At 41.7% G+C, this 21,867-nt stretch overlaps 1 protein-coding gene across 2 annotated transcripts in view; it reads left to right on the plus strand.

The window, feature by feature from the left end:
• The first annotated feature begins 664 nt into the window (after positions 1–664).
• UBE2D2 (ubiquitin conjugating enzyme E2 D2) overlaps positions 665–21,867 on the plus strand; it is a 61,009-nt gene continuing 39,806 nt past the window's right edge. The window contains exon 1 of one of the 2 annotated variants that reach the window (XM_047778782.1): positions 665–1,318. In XM_047778782.1, the coding sequence (XP_047634738.1) occupies positions 1,295–1,318 (24 nt within the window). In that variant the 5' untranslated portion in view covers positions 665–1,294. The other variant, XM_047778783.1, reaches the window with a different exon arrangement.

Raw genomic sequence — 21,867 nt, forward strand, 5'->3', positions numbered from 1 at the left:
AGTCGCGTTCTTCACCCAGTGCGCCACAATGGGAGCTCGGAACCTTATTGTTTATCCATCGTCTAAGTAATAGTTTGCATCTGCTAACCACAAACTCTCACTCCATCCCTCCCCCATTTCCCCTCCCACTTGACAACAAGGTTGGTTTTTAATTACTGGAGCACACACTGTGCAAGTTTTTTTCTGAGGTAACTGGTATATTGCTCATAACAATTCACCAAGCAGAGCACCTCTCCTAGGGCTGACAAGCCAGTGGCTGAGAGACATTCAAGTTTGTCACCCATGTCTTCCTTACAAAGACCATCTCGGTGCTGCCTGTGGCAGGTGCCCAGGATGTTACCACGCGGCTACTAGAGAGAGAATTCACGAGACTCTTGGCTTCAGGGAACTCCCAGCTTCGCCACCGTGGAGCTGTGTGACCTTGGACAAGTCCTTTCCTCCTTCTGGAAAGTTGTAATGGACCTAAGGGCTCTTCCTGGGTCAGCCTCCGCTATGTGGACGGCCAGGTGACCTAGAATACATTCGCCTTTAAAAAGCTTATTGATCTCAGATTACATATCTAAGAGGGAACCAGGGGCAAAGGACTCAGGGTTGCGGGGTACGAGCCTCGGCCGTCGAACGAGCCTCCACGACCCCGGCACAAATCTCGCGAGATCTTCTCCCGGCGTCGCGGCGTCATCCTCTCGGCGGCCGTGGCGGCGGCGGCGACAGCACGTAAGACACTCAGAGGGGCGGCCCGTATCCCTCCGCCGCCGGCGCGGCCCGGCCCTCCCTCCCCAGGCCCGCCAATCCCCGCTCTCCCGACCTGCCCCTCGGCCTGGGCCCACCCCGCACTCCTGCGGCCCCACCCCGGCAGCGTCACCCGCCCGCGCGTCCCTCGGTCCACCTGCGGCAGGCAGTCCCTCTGGCTGTCCGACCGGGAGGCGCCGGCCGAGCCCGAGGCTGGGCTCTTGCTTCCCGGCGGAGGGATCCGCGGCTGCTGAGGAGGCGGCGCTGAGCCTGGGAGGCAGAGGCAGCTACGGCGGCGGCGGTGGTGGTGGCGGCGGCGGCGGCGGTGGCGGCGGCGGCAGCGCATAAAGGGGCCGCCGCCGGGTGATGCGGTGACTGCTGCGGCAGGCTCAGGAGCCGAGTGGGCCCCGGCCCTAAGTCTGTCCCGCCGGACCCGCGCTTCGGAACTCCCCATCTTCTCCGGCCGGCCCGCGGTCACCGAGGCGGCCTCGCACCCCTCGCCCCTTCCCCGTCCCTCCCCTGCCCCCGTCCCCACCCCGGGGGCCGCCGCCACCCGCCTCCCACGATGGCTCTGAAGAGAATCCACAAGGTAAGCGGCCAGAGGTCGGCTGTGGGTTCGGGCCGCTGGGCCTGCCAGCTGAGCAGGCTGCGGCCTGCACTTCCCGCCGTCGTCTCCGCTGGGCTCGCGGCCTCTTCGGACCCGGCTGCCGGCGATGGCCCTGCCGGGCGGCCTTCCTACCCCACTCCCAGTGATGGCGCCGGCGGAGGCCCCGGCGCGCTGACCGCGCTTAGGCCGGAGGTATGCTCGCCGGCTCAGCGTTCCTTCCTGGCCTTCTTTCTAGGCCTCGCGTGCTGTGGAGTCCCAGGGCCTCTTCCCGGCCTGGGACTGCTGTGCTAGAGGGCCATTGTCCGGCTGTGCTGAGAGCGGGTGCTGGGACTGGGGCGTTGGGCGGCCCCGTCGACGGAGGTCGAAAGGGCTCCATGCCCCTTCCCTGCCGGGCACCTCGTACCCCCACCTCCGCAGAACCGCCTGAGCTTGGAGCCCGTGTCTCAGGCGGACTGAGGAAGCCTTTTTGTCCGATCCACGAGTATTTTTTGAGTTCACTTGCCTTTTAGCGGCCGCACTCTTCACGTCCACTCTGCTCGTCCAGACACTTAAGAGTAGGAAGTTCAGAAGGAAAGTAACGTGATTTTTATGAAGGAGGAGGGAAGTCGAGGGAGAAGCGTTTTTAATTCCTTGAGGTTACCAAATGTAAATGTAGAAACTACCACTTCCGTCGGCTGGAATGGATTTAACAGGAAAGCTGTTAAATTGTGAAGAGTAGAGGTAGAAACCTGAACGTTGGAAACCGCTGGAGAAAATGACACAAAGGTTGCTGTTATAGTCTCTTCGCAAGGTGGTTTTTAACGCTTAAATTAGGTGATATGTTCGGGGAGAGCCTTTTAATGTAGAAGGGATTTTGCTAGATTTTTCCCATAGAAAGTATTTATTTGCCCTTTAAGGTGACGAGTTATTCATTTAGGTGTCTTAACAGAGGTTTTCCTAATCCTGCTTCCAGAGTAACAGTGCTTCTGTGCTTGGCTTAAAGTTTAGGATTTTTTCCCCTTTCTCTCTAATATTGTAACCTGCTGGTAGCTCTCACTGTCTCCCCCCCCCCCCCTTAGAAGTGGGAAAGCGCTTTTTGTTTGGTGTTTCACTTGTTTACTTGGAGAAGGTGTATTAAACCTCTAGCAGTAAGAAGTAGATCCTGAGATTATCCATCCTGAAGGATGGGATGGAGTTGCAAGAGGAAGAGAACCAATTTTCATCTTGCCTTAAACTCAATGAAAATGCAGATTTGGACAATGTAAACACAGCTCAGCCGTTGATCCGTACTTCATTCTTGATCAAAACCCATTAATGTGGAATTAATCCCAGTGGTTTCTGTAAATTAGGTTAGATCCTCACCAATTTCTCTGGACTTTGGTTTTTATCAAGTGAAAAAGGGCAGACTTTAGACAGAGTACTTGTACTAAAATGAAGTGGGTTATTTGTTAAAACAAGCTTGAACCTTAAGCAACCATCTCTTAACCATTAAAGGGACCAGGAGCACACTGAGGACAGGTCATCCAAGTAAATACTGTATATGCATTTTTAAGGCTTTAAAGAGTTAATAGGTTCCTAAAGACTAATTGAGAAGTTATCAACTTGAGATTATACCTGTAAAAGATTGAAGAGGAGTGCGTATGACGTGTGATAGTCTACAGATCAAGAAATGTAGCCTTGAATCTCTACTCTGATTGGTATATATGTTATGAAGGTTTTTTCAGAGAAGGAAATAGCACTCAAAACATGGCATCTTAATCTTCTCATGTCCTTGCCTCCAGTAATACTTCTTTTGAGATACCACATATTCTCTAGATTTTTCTCGAAAAGGTGACCTTGTTAAAATTTTAGTAAAATTAAGTGCAGACAGTAATTTGAACTTTTAAAATTCAGTATTAACGTTTTTTCACCTAGTTTATAACCTAGAACACTCCTCCAAAGTATGACTCAACTTCTGAGACTACCATGGATTAGAAAAAAATAAATTTTTTTTTTGGTATACATACTAGTCAATAAGATTGTGAAAACAGAAATTAACCTGCTGCACCACAAGAGGACTTCCCAAACTGTTTGTATAACATGAATTTTAAATGGAATTTATAGACTTAACCTATGTGTGGATAACACCAGTCCTTTGTTACCCTCAGCCCTGGTAATGTGTCTGTGATGGAATCCCCACAAGACAGACTTGGCTTATATACTTGGTCTTGGCCTTGAACCTTCCCAGTTAGAATTCTCTGAAAAAATAGTTCTGCTTAATTACCTCCACTTCAAATATCATGGACTACTGCATCTGGGTTCTAATAAAATTTTTACCAAGAACAAATATTTTTGAAATGTGGCATCTTTAAGAATTCAGTATCTTTGACCAAGAGAAGTAGTGTTGTGTGAATCTGACTGTCCTTTAAATGCCATGACTTTTTTTTTTTTTTGTATGGAGGTCGGGTGTTGGGCTGTGCCCACAGCATGTGGACATTTCTAGGCTAGGGATCAAACCTGGGGCATAGTGACGCAGGCCGCTGCAGTGACAATGCCAGATCCTTAACCTGCTGTGCCACAAGGGAACTCCTAAATGCCATGACTTTTTTGGAAAAAGCTTTGATGGGTTTTATTTTCATATGTACTTTAAGGTCAGCTGTGCTATGTTTTAACAGAGTATATAGAAAATTCATTATAGTTCTATGCAGGGATGGAGGCTTTTGGGGATTGTATCTACACCAAATGGCCCCAGCCTACTAAGTTTTGAGGTTTTCTGCTGACATTATAGGTCTTTAGCTTTGGTTTTGATGCTTTGAGTGTCTGCCTCTAGCAGCACCACCCCCAGCCCTTTTACAGTTGGCTGCCTCTCATCTATTGTGGGCTGGGAAACCAGATCACTGAGCTTATTAAAATTATGTCTAAAATAAGATCCAGTAGGCTCTGAGTGAAGAGGGCTTCATGTGTTCTGTGAACTGTGGTCTATTTGACTGATCAGAGACCTTTTTTGCTTCCTGTTTTTCTTCTTTACTTTTGTTATACAGATGCAGGAGGCTTTTTGTTGCTCTTAGAGTGTCAGGATATTGAAATATAGGGTTCATTTCTTTATTTTGAGGAAGAGTAACGAATATCATGATTCTTTGAGGAGTCGAAGACAGAGCAAAGTTAGGATACTAAAAGCTCTTAACCATAACAGTGCCGTGTACATTTTAATGGTGTCCTGCTAGTTCCGGTTCATGTTTGGTATACATAGCTTTGGTGTTAGGACCATCACTTGCTTTATTGTATTTCTGTGATTACAGATTCTTAAGACCCCTGAAAAGACCAGTCAGTCAATTAATTTTCCAGTAAAATAAGTATTTCAAACTCTGATGACTCTAAAGACCAGGCAGGTAACCAAAGTGAGCAAGGAGAATTGGAGGGACCTAGATACTGCATGTGCTGTTAGAAGGGGGCAGCTGTTATTCAGCTATTCAGCTCCCTCCAAATGTTACTCTTGCCAGGATCTGTGCCCAAAGTTGCCAGATCTTCTTCTTTTTTTTTGGAAAGTCACAAATCCAGATTTTTGGCAGCCGATTCAAGTTAAAAACAACACCAGAGACACTGCTGCACTTTTTTTGGTAGATTGGTAGGCCTGTTTAATACATGAATTAAAAATAACAAAAGATTGAGGTTTAGCAAATAACCAGGAGTGTAAGGATTAAATCATTTAAGCCATACCTTCTGTCTTTTAAATGTTTCAGCAAATAAACAGCAGTGTAAGGATTAAATCACTTAAACCATACCCTCTCTCTTTTAGGTGTTTCAAGGTATTGCTTTATGTAGATGGGCATGATTAAGTAGTTTTTTGGAAACTTCTAATTCTTTGGTGAGTTTTTGTGTGGTTAGGTCGTAGAGAAAGCCAATTTAGTAGCTGCATTGATCCCATGGTAGAAGTTTATATCTTACATTTACCTTCATTACGATCTGTTTCATGTTATGAATCCTCTTTTTGTAGACTACATCCTTTCTTTAATGTCTTAGATTGGAAGTTACCAAAGGATGATTTTTAAGGGTATGGGAAAGGAGTTGTAACATTGTTAACAGAACTATTTTTTTAAAAAGATTACTTTAAAATACTGTACTAGGAGTTCCTGTCACGGCACAGTGGAAATGAATCTGACTAGGAACCATGAGGTTGTGGGTTTGATCCCTGGCCTCGCACAGTGGGTTAAGGATCTGGTGTTTCCGTGAATAGTGGTGTAGGTTGCAGACTCGGCTTGGATCCCGAGTTGCTGTGGCTGTGGCCTAAGCCGGCACCTGTAGCTCTGATTCGACCCCTAGCCTGGGAACCTCTATATGCCAGGGGTGTGGCCCTAAAAAGCGGAAGAAAAAAAAAGATAAGCTTCTTCAAATCTCTGGGAAGATTTTTTTTTTTTTCCCTTTAGAAAATGATTCTTTGCTTTGCAAGGGTTCGTTGAATTGGGAAACTCCGTTTGGCTCTTCTGGGTTACTAAAAAAAATTTTTTTTTTTGGCTGCACTGTGGCATGTGGAAGTTCCTGGGCCTGGGATTGAACTTGTGCCACAAGGGAACTTCGTAGGTTACTATTTAAATGTAATTTAAACAGCCGTCATTAATTTAATAAATCTAGGTTTTCTTTAAAGTCTTCTAGTGTGTATTATTGTACTGCTGACTGACAAAGTCCAATTCTGGATATTTTAGTCCAGAGAGAGGAACGCTAAAATATCCTAGGCAGTTCCCAGGATAGGAATACCTGACTCATGCCTGATGCTGCCAACAACCTCTGCAGCCTCATCCCAGAAATGAAGGAGCGCACTTACTTTTCTGTAGAAATAAATTTTGGTGGTTAGGTTCCCAGGCTACCCTTCAAAATCATGTTAAACTATGACATAGGAAAATAAAGTGTTCTTTTGTCTACACAGTCAAGTGAGATTTCAAGTATAGAATCATAAAATTTTAGCACTGCATCATCTCTACAGGGCTGCTGTCTAAAAAGGCCATATGACTTAATAGAGCTGGATAAACGACTTGGATTTCTTGACTGCCCAGTATCTTTTCTGGCAGATTCTGTACCTTCATATATTTGTTAGGTATGTAAATAAATCCAGAGGGTGGAATCTTTTTCTTTTGTTCAAACAATTGGGTATTTAAATTGTGTCCTGGAATCAGAAGATCTTTTCCTCAACACCTCTTTTTATTGTTGAAGAGGTTTCTATCAACTTTCTTAAAACTATGCACATTTTGGATGTTCCTCCTTCTGTATATCTTTCATCAGAGTCATATGGGTTTTTTAATCTCTCAAAAAGATTAAGAATCACTGTCCCACCTCCTTAAACACTCTTTTAATCTCAGTGGGTGACCCAATTACCTATTCTGTAGAGAAAATAGAAATATCCTGTGTGAGTTCTTTCAAATTTCCTTTGAGTCTTTTCAAAACAAAAATGAAAAACCAAACCCCACAGCTACTATCTTTAGAATACTCATTGCTTGTCAGAATGACTGAATCTTTGGAACAGCCCTTTAAGAATTCTGTTCTCCCCAAGTTAGATGAGCAAATGGAGACTTGGAGAAGTAAACCAACTTGCCTGTGATTATATGGCTTCGATAGGAGGAGCCAGGATTCAGATGCATGCAGCCTGGACTGTGGAGCCAGCCATTGCTCCAAGTATACTTTAGTCATCGCTCCTCTTCCTCCTTGTCTCTGGAGAAGCTGTGCTTTGTCACGCTAACTTTTGCTTTTCGTCCTCTTTTTTTCTGCCAGGTCCTTGCTCTCTAGTAATTGTTCCTGCTCTCCCATTCTCTTCTGACTCCCCTCAGCTTCTAAACTTACATAAGACTTTGCTCATCCAAAGGGGAAAAAAAAACCCAAAACTCTTTACCTCCCCTCCCCTACTAGAACTAATTTTTTCCTCTTTATTCCTCCATCTCTGGCATTTCAGTGCCAAAATTCTTGGCAGAATAGTCTATTCACTGTTCTGGGACTGTTCAGTAAGGTCACTGGTGATTACTTAATTGCCATATTCTGTGGATAACTCAGGTTTTTTTTTTTTTAACTTTTAAAACAGTTAATGTGATTGTTACTAATTTCCCTTAGCTTCTCACAGACTGTCTCCTCCTTCCTCATATCCAGTATTTCCTAACTTCATTAGAACACGTTTGGAGTTCCCATTGTGGCTCAGTGGTTAACAAATCTGACTAGGAACCATGAGGTTGCGGGTTCGATCCCTGGCCTCGCTCAGTGGGTTAAGGATCCGGCATTGCGTGAGCTGTGGTGTAGGTCGAAGATACTGCTTCGATCCCGTGTTGCTGTGGCCGTTGTATAGGCTGGCGGCTACAGCTCTGATTTGACCCTTAGCCCCTAGCCTGGGAACCTCCATATGCTGCGAGTTTGGCCCTAAAAAGCAAAAAAAAAAAAAAAAAAACACTTTTCAAACTAATATTATTGATGGATACAAACAAGAGGTCATGAAATAATGCACACTAGGACGGCAGAAATGGCCCCAGGTAAATTAATTAACATAAATAATCAAAATATAATATCACAAGCACAAAATTAGGTAAATTATGAGGAAATGTTATTCATTGTCATCTTGCTATAAAGCAATAAACACTTACAGTATTTTTTTTCCTTGTCTTTTATCTTTTTAGGGCCGCACGCATGGCTTATGGAGGTTCCCAGGCTAGGGGTCCAATTGGAGCTATAGCTGCCAGCCTACACCACAGCCACAGCAATGCCAGATCCGAGCCACGTCTGTGACCTACATCATAGCTCATGGCAGCACTGGATCCTTAACCCACTGAGTGAGGCCAGGGATCTAACCCGCAACCTCATGGTTCCTAGTTGGATTTGTTTCCAATGTGCCATGACAGGAACTGCAAGAATAGTATTTTAACAAAATAAAAAGGATCCTTATCAGGTGCTGCATTAAATGTGTTACTCTGTATTGTTTTCATTACAGTATAAGGCAAAATTTGTTTCAAAAAGGTGCCTTGTTGCAAAAGAATACAAACCGTGTTTTGCATTATTAATGCAATTAGGGTACTGCCAACATTATTAATTGTCTCATGGACAGGCACATCACCTAATTAAAAAAAAAAGTTGGAGTTCCCATTGTGGCTTAGAGGTAATGAATCCAACTAGCGTCCAAGAGGATGTGGGTTCTATCCCTGGCCTCGCTCAGTGGGTTAAGCATCCAGTGTTGCTGTGAACTGTGGTTTAGGTCACAGATGCAGCTGGGGTCCCATTTTGCTGTGGCGTAGGCCAGCACCTGCAGCTCTGATTCAGTCCCCAGCCTAGGAACTTTCATGTGCCGTGGGTACAGCCCTAAAAAGCAAAGTAATAATAATAATAGCACAATTTTTTAAAAAGTCTATGCTTCGTTTATGTTTATTTTAAAATAATCTGGTTTTTTTGGGGGTTTAAGAATCAAAGGACTCTGCATTTCATTTAAAACTTCCGTATTTCAGGGAAGTTCCATATTTCAGGGAGTTCCCATCATGGTGCAAATCTGACTAGGAGCCATGAGATTGCAGGTTCGATCCCTGGCCTTGCTCGGTGGGTTAAGGATCTGGCGTTGCCGTGAGCTGTGGTGCAGCTCACAGACGTGGCTCGGATCTGGTTTGGCTGTGGCTGTGGTGTAGACTGGCAGCTGTAGCCCTAATTAGACCCCTAGCCTGGGAACCTCCATGTGCCGCGAGTGCGGCCCTAAAAAGCCAAAAAAAAAAACAAAAAAAACCACTTCCATATTCCAGCTATAAGTCCATGGGGAATGTATTAGTATAGTAGAAATATTTAGTATTTAGTAGGTTTTGATTAAGTAACTTCTCATATTGAATTATGATAAGAAACAGGCTAGATCATTGAAGTCAGATAGATAGTATCTATGGTGAAATGCTGTTTGTGCATCAGAACACAGACATAATTTGCTTTGTGGTGTATGAGTTTCTTGAGGCAAGTTATTGCTTTAAGGAGTTCCCTTGTGGCTCAGTGGGTTAAGGATCTGGCATTACCATTGCCATGGCTTTGGTTACAGCTGTGGCATGGGTTTAATCCTTTGCCTGGAAACTTCTGCATGCCATGAGTGTGGCCAAAAAAAATATTGCTGTAAATTTGCGGAAATGTGTAGTGTTTCTTAAAAACATATGCTAAAAGTAGATAAAATTTAGGACAAAAATATTGCCACCTTTATTCCTATAATAACATGCTAGCATCTCATGAGGTATACCACTGTAATTGAAACAGTTCTAATCGATCTTTCTCAGAATTATTTTCTTTTAGTCTTTGTGCTTTTCCTTATACAGAGAATGTCTTCTCAACTCACCCCCTTTTTCTGAATTCTTTTTTCATTTTTGGAGATCCAGCAGCTTCTCTGGGCATGCAGGCAGTAGGGTTCACTGTAGAATTGTAGTATGTAGACATGATTGATGATGCCCCCCCTGAACTGAGCTCATCTGGGCAAAGTTCCTGTCTTATTCGTTGTATTCTCATTACCTGACACATTGTAGGCATTCAGTTTTTTGCCATTGTAGGCACTTAGTGAATGTCAGCAGCGAGTGGTGGTGGGAAAAAGTCATAGGCTTTGGAGCAACAGGCCTACTTAAGCAAGTCAGTTCACTGACTTTCTTTAGCCTCGGCTGGCTCCCTCCCTCCCTCCCTCCCTTTCTTGTCTTTTTAGGACCACACCTGTGGCATATGGAAGTTCCTGGGCTAGGGGTCAAATCAGAGCTGCAGCAGCCAGCCTACAGCACAACCATACATAGCAAGGCCAGATCTGAGCCGAACCTGTGACTTAGAGCGTGGTTTGTGGCAGCACTGGCTCCTTAAACCACTGAGTGAAGCCGGGGATCAAACCCGCTTCCTCATGGTTATTGGTTGGGTTCATTCTTAACCTGCTGGGTTTGCTCTTAATCCACTGATCCACAATGGGATCTCCCTAGCCTTTGCTTTCTTCCTTATAGAGTGGGAATAGTGTCACTGTGCAAGCCTGAAGGGGATGAGTGGAAAAAATATGTAGACTATATAAAAGATAGTTTTTAACATTAAATACTACTGGCTTAACTACCCAGTAATATTGACCCATAGAATTGGTAGAATCTTAAAATCTTAGGTGTCAGTGTTGTGTCTTTTTATTTTGTCTTTTTTTTTCTTCTATTTCTTTGGGCCGCTCCCGCAGCATATGGAGGTTCCCAGGCTAGGGGTCGAATCGGAGCTGTAGCCACTGGCCTACGCGAGTCACAGCAACTCGGGATCCGAGCCGTGTCTGCAACCTACACCACAGCTCATGGCAACGCCGGATCGTTAACCCACTGAGCAGGGGCAGGGACTGAACCCGCAACCTCATGGTTCCTAGTCGGATTCGTTAACCACTGCGCCACGACGGGAACTCCAGCGTTGCGTCTTTTTAGCATTTCACTTCATTGCCACCCCAAGCAAAAAAAGAAAAAAAATACACCCTCATGTTGTAAAAGTAAGGTTTTCTATTAGTTCTCAAGGGAAAAAGGGATAGAATTCCAAATTTTTTCAACAGACTTCAAACTATTGTTATCTTAATATGTTTCCAATGTATGTCATATTTTTCTAAGCCTAGATGTGAAAACAATTCTCTTAACGTTACCTTGTAATAGAAATATTTACTACTGTCCTCTGAGCACATCCCCCTGTCACTTGCAGAGCATCATGCTTCTGTAAGTGATACCACTCCTTTGCTAACTTTTTTTTATTTTTTATTTTTAATAGTTATTTCCCCAATATAATTTTTTTCCTACTGTACAGCATGGTGACCCAGTTATACATACATGTACACATTCTATTTTTGCACATTATCATGCTCTGTCATAAGTGACTAGACATAGTTCCCGGTGCTACACAGCAGGATTGCATGGGTAATCTGCCAACTTTTAAGGGTGTATATCAGATAAAAAATTTGAAATCAGAGCCAAAGTTCACAGAAGCCACAGTGATACCAGTTTAGAAATGTTTCTTAAAATAATACTATACTAATAGGAGTGTCTTTTGACTAAATGTTCTCATTTATACAATCTATATTAGTTTTATAGTGCTGCTGTAATGAATTACCAAAAACTAAGTGGCTTAAAACAACAGAAATCTCTTCTCCCAGTGCTGGAGGCCAAAAGGCATACTAGCAGGACCACACTCCCTCTGGAGGCTCTGTGCTAAAATCCTTCCTTGCCTCTCCCAGCTCCTCGTGGCTGTTAGCATTCCTTGGCTTGCTTAGCTTGTGGCCACATCACTTTAGTGTCTGCTTTCATCTTCACACTACCTTCTCTGTGTGCATCTTCTTTTTAGTAATTTATTTATTTTTGCTTTTTTTTTTGTCTTTTCTAGGGCCGCACCCTAGACAGGCACATGGAGCTTCCCAGGCTAGGGGTGTAATTGGAGCTGTAGCCGCCGGCCTTCGCCACAGCCACAGCAGCGAGGGATCCGAGCTACTATTGCGACCTACACCACAGCTCACAGCAACGCTGAATCCTTAACCCACTGAGCCCAGGTCAGGGATCCATCCCGCAACCTCATGGTTCCTATTTGAATTTGTTAACCACTGAGCCACAACGGGAACGCCTGCATCTTTTTAATCTCTTGTAAGGACACTTGATACTCTGTTTAGGGTCCACTCAGGTAATCCAGAATGATCTTACCTCAAGGTGCTTAATTACATTTACAAAGGCCTTTTTTCCAAATAAGGTAACATTTTTAAGTCCCAGGAATTAATATGTGCCACTTATCATTTTGGGGGTTGTTCAATCCAACATACCATCTAATCCCCAAATTCTAATAAAGAGACTGCTGTAATTGCTTTTGGGCTTTTTTGATTTTGTTTTTAACTTTCTAAAATTTTGAAACAATCCCAAACCTACAGGAAAGTTGCAAATACAATACCTAGAACATCTTTCAGACTAAGGTGTCAACATGATGATTCACCAGCCCCAAATACTTTAATGTGTATTTCTTAAAGCATGGGCATTCTGCCACATAATCGCAATATAACCATCAAAATTAGGAAATTTCCATTGCGATATTACTGCCATCTAATCCTCAGACCCAATTCAAGTTTTGTTATTTGTTTCAATAATGTCCTTTATAGGAAGGGATCCAGTCCATTTTTGCATTTAGCTATCTATCTTTAGCCTTTAATTCCTTAATCTTTGTTTCATGACCTTGACCCTTTTTTAAAAAAATTAAAGTATGGTTGATTATGACCTTGACACTTTTAAAGGTTAGAGTTTAGTTATTTTGCAGAATGTCCTTCAGTTTCTGTTCTTCTCATATTTCCTTGTGATGAGATTTAGGTCATGCATCTTTGGTAGGACTGTCACAGAAGCAATGCTCTGTCCCTCTCTGCAGCCTATCAAGTGGTGTGTGGTTTTAGTTGGATTCTTTTCATTCCATCCTGTCAGGTGGTAAGCAATTTCACTTTGACCCATCACTGAGAATTTTCACTTCCATTACTTGATTAAGGTGATGTCTACCAGGGTTTCATACCATCTGTAATGTTACTTTTTCCTTTATAATGAATAAATAATTTGTTGGGGTGCATTTTGAATAGATACACTTATCTTGTTTGTATTATCTATTTATTGCTGCATAAAAAATACCCTAAAACTTAGCTGCTTAAAACAATAAACACTTAATATCACAGTTTCTGAATATCTGGAAACTAAGAATGGCTTAGAGCTATGTGGTTCTGGCTCAGGGTCTTTTTTGAGGTTGGAGCCATGCTGTTGCTGGGGGTTGCAGTTCTTTAAAAGCTAGAGGATCTCCTTCCCAGCTCCCTCCTTTCCAAGGTTCCTCTTGTGGTTGTTGGCAAATCTCAGTTCCTTGTGGGTTGTTGGACTGAGGGGCTCATTTCCTCCCCACATGGATTTCTCCATAGGGCTGCCTGAGTGTGCCTAAGACATAGCAACTGGCTTCTCTCAGAGTGATCTGAGGGAGGAAGAGCAACCAAATGAAAGCCCATAGTATCTTTTATAATCTAATCGCAGAAGCACAGTACCATCACTTTCACCATATTTGTGCTGGCCTCATAGACTACCCCTGGTACAGTGTGGGAGAGAGGACCACACAGGGTGTGAATACTAGGAGTCAGGGATCATTAGGAACCAAGTTGGGGTCTGGGTACTACACTGTTACTCAAAAAAAGTTTTTTTAATTTTTTTATTTTTTGCTTTTTAGGACCGCACTTGTGGCATATGTAAGTTCTCAGGCTAGGGGTTGAATTGGAGCTGCAGCTGCCAGCCTATGCCACAGCCACAGCAGCACCAGATCTTAGTTGTGTCTGTGACCTGCACCACAGCTCATGGCAATCCCAGATCCTTAACCCACTAAACAAGGCCAGAGGTTGAACCCAAGGCCTCATGGATTCTAGTCGGGTTTGTAACTGTTGAGCCAAATGGGAACTTCCCTATTACTCAAAATTTTTAACTTATTAAAAAATTTTTTTTTGTTTGAACTCATGATTTCTTATTTTATTCATGTGGATTATAACAGTTTATTTTAGTACATTGTCCCCCAGTTTGCTTTTTTTTTTTTTTGCTTTTTAGGGCCGCATCTGCCTTAAAGGTTCCCAGGCTAGGGGTCTAATTGGAGCTACAGCTGCCGGCCCATACCACAGCCACAGCAGCACCAGATCCAAGCCTCGTCTGTGACCTACACCACAGCTCACAGCAATGCTGGATCATTAACCCACTGAGTGAGGGCAGGGATTGAACCTGCAATCTCATGGTTCCTAGTCGGCTTCGTTTCTGCTGCGCCATGATGGGACCACCCCCCCATCTTAAGTACTTTAAGAAGTACTTAAAGATGAGTACTTCTTTATGTTTTGGCACAAAAAGATGTTTTGTGCTTTTTGTTCTGCTTTCCCTTGTTCTTGTTGTTTTGTTTGTTTTTGTCATCTCACAGCTTGAGAAAGTTCTGGGTCCAGGGATCAAGCCCACGCCATAGCTGTGACCTGATCCTTAACTTGCTGCACCACCAGGGAACTTCATGGATCCCTTGTTCTTTTTAGTGGTGTATAATATTTAGAAACCAAGATATGGATGCTAGATATGCTCATCGGCTTTTGTAATCTTACTGTTTGGAGGCTTTCTCAGTATAATCAGTGGATATAGCTAAGGAATATGTGTATATGTAAATAAGTACACACATAGACATTTCCATATTTATTTTTATATCTGTATATCAGAAACTATGACTTCATACTGGTACCTTATTCCAATCTGGTACCATAGGGTCCACCCTATATTTTTTCCTTTTAGTATTGATACTCCTTTTCCCTTTTTTTGGCCACCCCCCAAAAAAGGGGAAAAGGAATATGTAAGTTCTTGGGCCAGGGATCGAATCCAAGCCATAGTTGCAACCTGTGCCACAGCTGCAGCAACACTGGGTCCTTAACCCACTTCACCAGATTGGGTGTTGAATCTGCACTGCTACAGGAACAATTCCAGATCCTTTACCCACTGTGCCATAGCAGGAACTCCATGAGCTCTTTTTAAAATTGTGAATTGCAAGGGGGAAGGAGAGGGAGTGGGATGGATTGGGAATTTGGGGTGAATACATGCAAACTATTGCCTTTGGAATAGATAAGCAATGAGATCCTGCTGTATAGTACTGGGAACTATGTCTAGTCATTTATAAGGGAGCACGATAATGTGAGACAAAAGAATGTATACATGTATGTGTGACTGGGTCACCATGCTGTACAGTAGAAAATGGACAGAACACTGTAAACCAGCTATAATGGAAAAAATAAAAATCATTATTAAAAAAAGTTGTGGCTCAGATCCTGAGTTGCTGTGTCTCTGGCATAGGCTGGCGGCTACATCTCTGATTCGACCCCTAGCCTGGGAACCTCCATATGCCGTAGGAAGTGGCTCTAGAAAAGGCAAGAAGACAAAAAAAAAAGTTGTGAATTGCTGTGATGTTTATATCCATTTCAAAGTTGATTTGAATACATTTACCACATGTTTAAAACACTGATTGGGAGTTCCCTGGGCGCTCAGCAGGTTAAGGATACGGTGTTGTCACTGCTGTGGCTCAGGTTTCTGCTGTGGCGCAGGTTTGATCCCTGGCTCAGAAACTTCCACATGCAGTGGTTGCAGCCAGTAAACAAACAATCTAATAAATAAAACACTGATTAAATTGGTTTAAAACAAAAATTTAGGGAACTTGCCCTGTGGCGCAACAGCTTAAAGATCTGGTGTTGCTACAGCTGTGGCACAGGTTGCAGTTGCGGTTTGGGTTCAATCTCTGGCCCAGGAACTTCCACATGCTGAGGGTGTGTCCTCCCCCCCAGTTTGAATTTCTTTTGAAAGAGAAATAGTTATACCCTTTATTTTTGTCATTAGAGATTTGTCTAATGAAAATCTCTAATAAATAAAAAATCTGTTTTAATTTAGAGTAGCAATCCCAAAACATGCTTATGCGGTAATTTTTTTGGTGTATGTAACCTCTGTTGTTGAACCTGTAGCTCGTTATGGAAATTAAATTGTATAAGGTCATATGCCACATTAATACAAGGTTAAGAAGATAGTTCAGACTTTGAGGAACAACTTGAAGCTAGCAGTGAATTGGCATTTGGATCATGAACAGGGTTTTTCTAATCTCAGATCTGAGGTAGGACCACCATTGTGGCAGTCTTTTTACTTTCATGGTATTTTCATTGTCTTCCAGCTTCCAACATTGCTCTTAAGTCAGAAACTGTTCTAATTCCTGATCCTGTGTATGTGACCAATTCCCTTTCTGGAAGCTTATGGTTTTCTTTGTTCCCAGTGTTGTGAAATCTCATGATGTTTGGTGGTGTGGATTTATTTTACTTGACGGTCAGTTGGTCTTGTTGAATCTTCTATGTGGATTTGCTTACTCTGGATATTTCATATAAATGGAAACATATGGAGTTCCTGTCTTGGCGTAGTGGAAATGAATCCAACTAGGAACCATGAGGTTGTGGGTTCAATCCCTGGCCTCACTCAGTGGGTTAAGGATCCAGCATTGCTGTGAGCTGTGGTGTAGGTTGCAGATGCATCTCAGATCTGGTGTTGAACTTCTTTAATTCCTTTTTATAGCTGAATAATATTCCATTGTATGAATAAATCACATTTTCTTTTTCCCTTCATCAGTTGATGGATATTTGGGTCATTTCTGTTTTTAATTGTTAAGAATAATACTGCTATGAACATTTTCTTTTCTTTCTTTCTTTTTTTTTTTTTTTTTGCTTTTTAGGGCCACACCTGAGGCACATAGACATTCCCAGGCTAGGGGTCTAGGAGTCAAATCGGAGCCACAGCTGCTGGCCTAGGTCACAGCCACAGCAACACAGGATCCGAGCTGCATCTGCGATCTATACTGCAGCCCATGGCACCCCTGCCCACTGAGCTAGACCAGGGATCGAACCCACATCTTCATGGATACTAGTCAGATTTGTTTCCGCTGTGCCACAATAGGAACTATATGTTTTCATTCCTCTTGGATATATACCTAGGAGTGGAATTGCTGGAACATGTGGTAGTTCTGTTTAACTTTTTGAGAACTGCCAGACTGTTCCAAACTGGCTGTACTATTTTGTATTCCTATCAGCAGTTTCTGATACTCACCAATGCTTGTTATTTTATTAATAGCTTTCCTAGTAGGTGTCAAATGATACGTCATAGTGTTGTGATTTGCATTTCTCTAAGGTCTAAATGATGTTGAACATCTCTTCATGTGATACATTGGCTTTCTCTACATATTCTCTTTGTAGTATATATATCCTTTGCCCGTTTTCAAATTGGATTGTGTTTTTATTGTTGAGCTGTAAGAATTCTTTTATATTTGGATACTTAATTTTTAACAGACAATGTGATTTCCAAAATTTTTCTCCCCTTTTGTAAGTTTGCCTTTTCACTTCATGGATGTACTAAAATTTTAAATTTGATAAAGTCCTGTTTACCCAGTTTTTCTTTTGTTGCTTGTGTATTTGGTATCATATCAAAAAAACTATTGCTGATCCAAGGATATGTAGATTTACACTTACGTTTTCTTCTAAGAATTTTACAATTTTTTTTTTTTTCTTTAGGGCTGCAGGTGCAGCATATGGAAGTTCCCAGTGTAGGGGTTGACTCGGAGCCACAGCTGCTGGCCTGTACCACAGCCTTCGTGACACCAGATCTGAGCTGCATTTGTGACTTACACCACAGCCCGAGGCAGTGCCAGATCCTTAACCCATTGAGGCCAGGGCTCAAACCTGCATCCTCATGGATACTAGTTGGGTTTGTTTCTGCTGAGCCACAAGAGGAACTCTGAGTTTTATAATTTCAACTCTTACATTTAGATCTTTGGTCTGTTTTTTCCAATTTTTACTTTAAAATTCATAAAAATTTTTTACCATTTTTGCCATTTTAAAATATACAGTTCAGTGGTATTAAGTACATGCATATTGTTAGGCAGCCATTGGTACTGTTCATCTACAGAACTCTTTTCATTTTTCAAAACTGAAAGTCTAGGAGTTCCCTGGTGGCTCAGCAGGTTAAGGATCTGGTGTTTTCACTGCTCTGGTGTAGGTTTGAACCCTGGCCCAGGAACTTGTGCATACCATGGCCATGGCCAAAAACAAAAAAAACAAACCAAAAAAACCCCTGAAAGTCTATACACATTAAACAGTGACTTCTCATCTTTCTCACTAGCCTTTAGCACTCACCTTTGTACTTTCTCTGATTTTGACTAGGTTCCTCATGTAAGTGGAATTGTACAATATTTATCTTTTTGTGACCGATTTATTTCACTTAGCACATTATCCTCAGGGTTCATCCATGGTTGTCAGAATTTCCTTCCTTTTTAAGTCTATTTACTCTTCCTTTATATGTGTCCTTTCATCTGCTGTTGGACACGTGGATTGTTTACATGTGTTAGTTATTGTGAATAATTCTGCAGTCAGCATGAGTGTATGTTTTCAAGATCCTGCTTTCAGTTATTTTGGGTGTATATCTAGAAGTAGAATTGCTGGATCATATGGTTATTTTGAATTTTTGAGGAACTGCCATACTGTTTTCCACAGTGACATACCATTTTACAAGTTAATTATTGTATATATTATGAGGTGGCTTACTGAGTTCATCTTTTGCATGTGACTATCTAGTTGTTCTAGCACCATTTGTTGAAAAGACTATTCTTTTTTTTTTTTTTTTTTTTTTGCTTTTCAGGGTCACACCCATGGCATATGGAGGTTCCCAGGCTAGGGGTCTAATCGGAGCTACAGCTGCAGGCCTGTGCCAGAGCCACAGCAGCACCAGATCCGGGCTGCGTCTGTGACCTACACCACAGCTCTCGATAATGCTGGATCCTTAACCCATTGAGTGAGCCATGGGTCGAACCCGCAACCTCGTGGTTCCTAGTCAGATTCGTTTCCACTGTGCCACAATGGGAACTCCGAAAAGACTATTCTTTTCCACATTTAATTATTGACAGCAGTGTCAAAAACCAACTGGCCATAGATGTATGGGTTTATTTCTGGATTCTCAGTTCTGTTCCATTGTTATGTATGTCTGTTTTTACGCCAGTACCATGCTGTCTTGAATACTGTAGCTTTGTATTAAAATTGTTTTGGCTTTTTGAATCCCTTGCATTCCCATGTGAATTTTAGCTTTAGGGTCACACTTGTGGCCAGCTGCAGCTGCCTGGCCTTTGCCATAGAGACACAGGATCCCGGCCGCATCTGCAACCTGCACCACAACTCAGCTCTTTAACCCACTGAGCAAGGCCAGGGATCAGAGCTTCGTCCTTATGCATACTAGTTGGGTTTGTAGCCTATTGAGCCACAACGGGAATTTTATTTTATTTTATTCTACTCTTTTTTTTTTTTTTTTTTTAGGGCCGCACCCACAACATATGGAGGTTCCCAGGGTAGGGATCAAACCAGAGCTACAGATGCTGGCCTACACCACAGCTACACTAACACTGGATCCAAGCCATGTCTGTGGCCTACACCACAGCTCACGGCAATGCTGGATCCTTAACCTCCTGAGTGAGGCCAGGGATCAAACCTGGGTCCTCATGGATGCTGTCAGATTCGTTTCCACTGAACCACAACGGGAACTCCCTCCATCTTTGTTTTTTATTTACTTTTTGAAAGATTTCCTTATTCCCAAAAGGTTTGCTTGCTTGTTTGTTTTGAGGATTTCGCTCTTGTTCCATAGAAGCAATAACTTCTCTTAGCTTTAAGGATATTCATTCTCTCGACTAAGCATATTCAGTTTTCTGTTTTGACGTTTTCTTCTTTCATGATCTTTGTTTTCTCCTATTTTTTTTCTTCAGTTTGTTTTGATCTTTATCTTGCCTGTTGAAAGCCACAGCAACACCAGATCCGAGCCTCATCTGCAGCGTACACCACAGCTGCTGGCAATGCCAGATCCTTAACTCACTGAGCAGGGCCAGGGATTGAACGCTCATCTTTATGGATACTAGTAGGGTTCCTTACTGCTGAGCCACAATGGGAACTCTAGTTTTAAGGTTTTTATCTTTATTAGTTTTAAGATTTGTACTCCCAAACAACATGTAATGATGTTTTGGATGTTGTTAGAATTTATGTAGATGTAGTGGATATATGTATGTATAACTGATTCACTTTGCTGTATACCTGAAAATAACACAACATTGTAAGTCAACTATACGCCAATCATATTTTTAAAATATACAAAAGCATTGACAGCTTTCATTAAAAAAATTTTTTTGCATGTATGTAATGGAAATGTATATACATTTTAAGTAACATGAATTTTCAATGAGCACAGATATGCCAATACATATTTTAAAATTTATTCCCCCCATAACAGACATTTCCAAGTTTTGCTGCTACAAATACTGAAGCATCAGTATCTGTATAGATGTCTCTTGGTGCATAGAAGAATTTCTCTTTACAGTCAGTAAAATTGGCTATAGAGCGTGAACCTTTTTATTTTTGTAAAGTATTGCTAGATTGTTTGGCAAAGTTTTTAGACACCCAACTACAGGATTTGAGCATTTCTAGTTAACTTTTCTTTAAAATTTTTCATTATTATGAATATAACATGTTATATAAAAGTGTACAAAAGAGATATCCAATAAACTTAAGTGGATATGTTCAGCATATCCAGACATTGAGTAATCTGTAACAAATTTCCATGTGCCCCATCACCCATTGTGTTTATTCTCAACTACTTCCACATTATTTTGAAGCCAATTCCAAATGTCGTATCATTTATCTCTAAATAAGTCAGGATATATTACTGAGAGGTAATGCAGTGGTTCTCAGTAGGGGCAGTTTTGACCACTGGATGAAATTTGGCACTGTAATCACTTTATTTGTCACAGCTGGGAGGCTACTAGGTACTACTGGCATCTGGTAGGTAGAGGCTAGGGAGCTATTGAACATCCAACTGTTCATGGGACAGCCCCTCAAAATGAATAATTATTCTACCCCAAATTGAGAAACCCTGACATAAGGACTTTTTTAAAAGTCTCACATACAACACAATAATACAGTTATCACATCTAAAAATATGAACATTAATTTCTTGATATCCATTTAAATTTTTTTCTTTCAAGTGAGGTTTTATTCTTTCTTACATTTGAATTGTTTGAATCAGTATTGTATAGTCAACTAATTGCATTTGGTTGATGTCTTTTAAGTCTTTGATAATATATAGGTATCCTTTTGTCTTACACTTTTGTTTTTATTTTTATTTATTTTTTAAAATGATTTTTATTTTTTCCATTATGGCTGGTTTACAGTGTTTTCTGTCAGTTTTCTACCGTGTAGCACAGTAACCCAGTCACACATACATATATATACACATTGTTTTTCTCACGTTATCCTCCATCATGCTCCATTGTAAGTGACTAGATGTTCCCAGTGCTATATGTCAAGCTTTCTTTTTTGTTGAATAAGACCGGTCTCATGTCCTGTTTAGTGTCCACAATCTCTAGATCTTACTGATTATATACTCGTCTACTTAAAAAGATTTGTAAGCAGTCCTGTTTTTAGTTCTACTTCCAGGAATTGCTTGTGCCATCAATTTCTGAGCCTTTGTAAATTTGGTTCCTTCTTAAGTTTTTCTCATGAATTAAGATTCACCTTGTTGGGACTGCTAAGTCACTGTCACTTATCAATCTGCTTTTTACCTTCCAGAAGTTTTGTCACTGTTGTCTCCTCTCCCGTTATTTGTATTTATGAGTTTGTCTTGAAAAAAATCTGTTGATTCTTAATTTCATAGAATTTTTTTCTCTTTTTAGGGCTACACCTGCAGCAGGTGGAAGATCCTTGGCTAGGGGTCAAGTTGGAGCTACAGTCATATTTTAATAGGACTTTGAGGGAGAGTAAAAGTTGTATGTTCATTCTGTCGCTTTGCCTGGAAGTTTGAGGTACTTTCAGTGGTTCTTCCTATGTATGTTTCTAAACACATGCTATTGTTGCATTATACCACAATTTATATTTGTAGGAATTATAAAAGAACTAGCACTTTAAAAAAAATTTTTTTTTTACTAGGTGCAGCCCTAAAAAGACAAAAAGACCAAAAAAAATAGTATTGGAGGAAAAAAAAAGATGGAGT

The sequence above is a fragment of the Phacochoerus africanus genome, chromosome 4 (genome assembly GCF_016906955.1).
Source record: "Phacochoerus africanus isolate WHEZ1 chromosome 4, ROS_Pafr_v1, whole genome shotgun sequence".
NCBI lineage: Eukaryota > Metazoa > Chordata > Mammalia > Artiodactyla > Suidae > Phacochoerus > Phacochoerus africanus.